At 39.2% G+C, this 5038-nt stretch overlaps 1 protein-coding gene across 1 annotated transcript; it reads right to left on the reverse strand.

Moving 5' to 3' along the window:
• Positions 1-368: 368 nt before the first annotated feature.
• On the reverse strand, positions 369-1004 carry LOC101289302 (high mobility group protein B3-like). Its single transcript, XM_033421139.2, is given in 2 exon segments — positions 369-644; positions 646-1004. Coding segments are annotated over 2 exon segments (600 nt in total). The 5' UTR covers positions 970-1004.
• Between the last annotated feature and the right edge of the window lie 4034 nt (positions 1005-5038).

The following is a 5038-nucleotide window of genomic DNA, read 5'->3' on the forward strand; positions in this document are numbered from 1 at the left end:
AGTTAACACACCACCTCACAAATAAAAAACAACAAAAAAAAGAATATGCCAGAAACATCTTTAAATGCATTGTCACACCAACAGCAAAGTGCACAGAGTGAGAAGAACACGAGAGCCTTTTCATTTTAAAAATGTTTGGAAATATGTACGACTTTGATACAGTTTCCGGGTGCTCCAGACACCCATGGCCACTTCGTGTAAACCACTGACAATTGCTAGAGCACTTTGAGAGACTATGGTATGATCATGATCCAACGGGGTAATTCAACCTAATGAGGGCAAGAGACACGTCCTGGGCGAGAGGTGTGTCAATCATGGCGCTCCCTACTCTAAGGTATTCACAAGGAGACAGGTCAACAGTTTTTTTTTTATTCATCCTCTTCCTCCTCCTCTTCTTCGTCCTCGTCTTCTTCATCTTCTTCTTCCACCTTTTTCCGGGCAACTTTAGCAGGACCCTTGGCACCATCAAACTTCCCTTTAGACTTACAGTCTGCGGCATCCTTCTCGTATTTCTCCTTCAACTTTGCTGCCTTGTTGATGTATGGCTGCTTCTCGCTGTCACTTAAGTTATTCCACATCTCGCCCAGCTTCTTTGCCACATCTCCAGTAGAGATGCCAGGGTTTGTAGATTTGATCTTGGGGCGGGCGGAATTCAGAACAGAACAGGAAAAATCCAGACGGTGGCCTCTTGGGGGCATTTGGGTCCTTCTTCTTCTTGCCTCCCTTAGCTGGTCCGTAATCCTTCATTTCCCGATCATAGTGCACTTTATCTGCCTTTGCCATTTCATCAAATTTAGACTTCTCTTTCCCAGACGTTGTCTTCCACCTCTCAGAGCATTTCTTGGAAAATTCTGCAAAATTGACAGGGACTTCGGGGTTTTTCTTCTTATGTTCCTCTCTGCACGTCTTCACAAAGAAAGCATAAGCAGACATCTTGCCCTTTGGTTTCTTGGGATCACCTTTAGCCATCTTGACTGTATTGTTCGCTAGTCTGGGCAGCGCAGGGCACGACACGCGGCTCAGCGCTCCGCAGCCTGGCGCTAGCTGCCTGCACGAGAGCCGCCTGATTGGCCAGCGGACTCCGCTGTAGATGTATTTTTTGTTTGTTTGTTTTGCGGTACGTGGGCCTCTCACTGTTGTGGCCTCTCCTGTTGCGGAGCACAGGCTCGGGACATGCAGGCTCAGCGGCCATGGCTCAGGGGCCCAGCCGCTCCGCGGTATGTGGGATCTTCCTGGACCGGGGCACGAACCCGTGTCCCCTGCATCGGCAGGCGGACTCTCAACCACTGCGCCACGAGGGAAGCCCTGTAGATGTATTTTTGATGTGTTTGTTGGGGGAGGTGAGTTCCACATCCTCCTACTCCACCATCTTGATCTTCTCTCCTAAGTGCCAATATTTTTTTAAAATAAATCTCTCAATTTTATCTTTTCTTAAATGTATTTATAACTAGTAATTTCTAGTTAAATTATTTATAATATTTGACTGAGTCTCTCTTTCTTTAATAAACAGTCTCCTATAACCTTAATCTTGTTTTGGGAGTTTCTCTTTACATGCTAGTCTTAAAAGAAACTAGGTAGTCCCATGTTTCCAGCATCCATCCCTAATGGAGGTTGTATTTACTCTTACATCTCACTTTCCTTACAGCTGTGAAGTGGAAGATATTTCTTCCTAGCTCCCCATGTCTTCTCCTTCTTGCAAAAATTCTGTATCACTGTGGCTTCTGCAGTAGTTCTGTACCTTATTCACTACTTTCATCTCCAAACATTCTAGAAATTCCCATTATTTCTTGAAGACCTTAGGCTCTGGATCACATCTTTCTACTTCAGCCCAGCAGCTGTCATCATTTTTCTTGGCCTCTAAATCCCTGTGTATCACTAGTATAAATCTTGGCCTCCAAATTCATGACTTCTTTCTCTCTTATGACCATTTTCTTAATTTCATTTTTGCCATCAGTCTCTATTATCTTCAACTCTGACCCCCAAAACCTCAAATGCAAGTATCACACTCAATGACCCCAATCTTCTCTCTGCCATAGTCCTTGCTCAATAATCTTACTACAGCAATTTCTCAATAGCATCTTGATCTCAAATCCAGTGATGCCACAGTTTCTCATTATTCTACAGTCATATCTCATTCTTCCCTCTCCTTTGGCAGAGCTTGTGTTTCAAATGCATCATTATAATTGCTCATTTTCCACTATCTTTTCACTATTCATGGAAGTTTATACTTCCATTCTTGAGTCCATGGTCCATTATTTTATCACTCTCTTAAACATAACTTAAAAATCTCACCTCTTTCTTAATATTTCTATAAAATACCAACCATGATGAATTCAATAATTTATCTTCTCAGTACCTGCACTCAAGCACCTGAATGAAAATTGGGAGAATATCGCCTTTCACTTGAAGTTAATCATACCAAACATTTGATTTGGTTGACCACTTCCTCACCTTGAAACACTTCTCTTTCTTGATTTTAAGACCTTTATTTTCTATCTAAACTCTACACATGTCATCTAGTTCCCCAAATGTCAGTACTATCTATGTTACAAAAAATTTCAATTATATGTCCCTGGCTCAAATTCCTCTTCTGAGTTTAGGCATGTCTACCTGACATCTTCACACGTGTCTTATAGGCATGCCAAGATTAATATGGCCGAAAGTTAACTCTTTTTTTCTTCTTTCAGTTTTATTGACTTGTAATTAACATAAGTTTAAGGTGTACAGCATAATGACAACTTACATATATTGTATAAGCTGACTCTTGATTTCTCCCAAACTGAAACCTTCTTAAATATTTCTTATCTCACCAAATGGCACCACTGTTCTCTCGTTTGTTCAATCCCTGTTTCTTTTCTCTTCCTCATCCCCCACATTCAATCCAGTGCCAGTTCTGTTGATTTTAATTCTAATACATACCTTGAAAGATATCATCCCAGCTCTCATCCCCTTTTGCTTAGATATGACTGTGGCAGCCTCTGACTTGCATTCTTCCTTTTATTGCTCCTGTACAACCAGAGCAATATTTTTATAGCATACATATGATAATGACACTTTCCTTTATTCAAAAGCCCCTCTGATTTCACCTGGTCCTACGATTACTGAAACTGTTGGCCCCTGACAATTTCAACATCCTCACCTCCTTCTGTTTCCCCCTTTCAACTGCACTGACTTCACTTCTCTCCTTCAAACCTGTCAAGTTCTACATGGCTTCAGTGCTTTTGCAAAAACAATTCTTCCTTCAGGGCCTTTGCACAATCCCCTATTTAGGGCTTTTGCATACACAATCTACCCTTCCCTTTTCGAAGCTGTCTCCTTTTCATCCATCATATCCTAACTAAATAGTGCCTCCTAAAATTGTTCTTCCTATCATATCATAGAAGTACGGCTCCCACTTCCTACCCAGTATTTTCTTTTTATGATGAAAACCTGCTCATTTCTTTTCTAGCACTTACACAAGTTTTAAATAATAGCATTATTTGTTTGTTGATTATTGTTATTATTATGTGCTTTTCCCATTGTATTGAAAAATATCTATGAAGGTAGGGTCATATATTTTACTAATGATAGCGTGCTGGTTTTAACCACAATGCTTGACATTTGATATTGGTTAATTAAAATGTATTTGAATCATTAAATGAGTACATGTGTTTTCATAGAAAAGATATAATTGGTTAGTTGTATATAAGTGGTAAGACTCAGCTGACAGTTACTGGGCTTCACAGATTTAATATAGGACACCACATTTTACTTAGTGTCATTTACTTTAAATTTTAGGTATCTGTTTAGAATAAGTTAATCCTCCTAGTACTGGCTTGGAATTTTTTAACTAAAAAAAAAAACTGAAAGCAAAGGTTATAGATGTAAATTTCCTCCTCTATTAAAACTCTACTTTTCTTTAATGTCAAATGTGTATTTCTTCTGCACTCTGAAAACTCTGACCACCTTTGTCTTCACTCACCTTTCCTCCTCTCAACTCTTACAGCTTTCATTCTCAGTAACGCTTATTCAGGACTCATATTCTGTTTTGAATTGTTGATCATATTTTGAAAAATTTATGCCTTGACTCTAGAAGTAGAGTGTACTTATTTTCAAATCCCACAATTACTTTAGCACCCAATAATTACTGACTGTCTAATAGTCAGGAAATTGCATCATCCATCACTTTATTTATGCTATTTATAAGTGCCATCTGAGATCACAATTATCAAGTTAAGTCAGTGATAAGTAATTTCACACACATGTAAATTCATATAATCAGGATAAGGATATTATGGGGAAATATCCTTTACCAGCCTTCAGATATTACCTTACCTCATTAGTCATCTTTCTATCTACAGCCGGGCTTCATGATTGTACAACAGACTTTGTTTCACACTCCGAATCTATCCGTTGGTCATTGTTTTAGGGTAGTTGTGGTTTGAGAGGTCCAGTGGTACTCCTTGTGTTCTATTGCAGGTAGTAATCCCAGCACAAATTCTGGCTCATAAAATGTATTCAACTAATCTTGGTTAAATAAATCATTTACTAGTATGTGACTTAAGATGCTTAATGGCATTGCTACAGCCACTGATATTACCACCAATAGCAGTAACAGCAGCAGCAAAAATCCAACATTATACATCATTTGAAATCACTTGTACTGTTCCTGTCTTCTCTAGTCTGTCAGAGAATAACATCAGAGAAAAACAGTGTGCATATTTCTTTGTCTTTTGATCACAACCTCAATAATATTTCCCCAGGTCTCTCTGTTAATAGTGACATGCCTATACTTTGCTTCACCTATGAAGAAGCTGTCTGAGAACTGATGGATCTGGATGAGAGGGTAGCCAATTAGGTAATGGCCTCCAGCAAGAGCGGACTCTGTAGAACAGTTGCCTTTGAACTGTGTGGAGTTGAACTAAAGGGCACAGCAATTGCATAAATCAGAGAGAAAAGGACAAGGTTACACCTGTAGGTTGACTCAACAGCTATATTTTCTCTGCTCAAATAGTAGAGTAGTATAATGATAGCTAATACAATACTCAGATTAATTAAG

This window comes from Orcinus orca, chromosome 3 (genome assembly GCF_937001465.1).
Source record: "Orcinus orca chromosome 3, mOrcOrc1.1, whole genome shotgun sequence".
Taxonomy (NCBI): Eukaryota; Metazoa; Chordata; class Mammalia; order Artiodactyla; family Delphinidae; genus Orcinus; species Orcinus orca.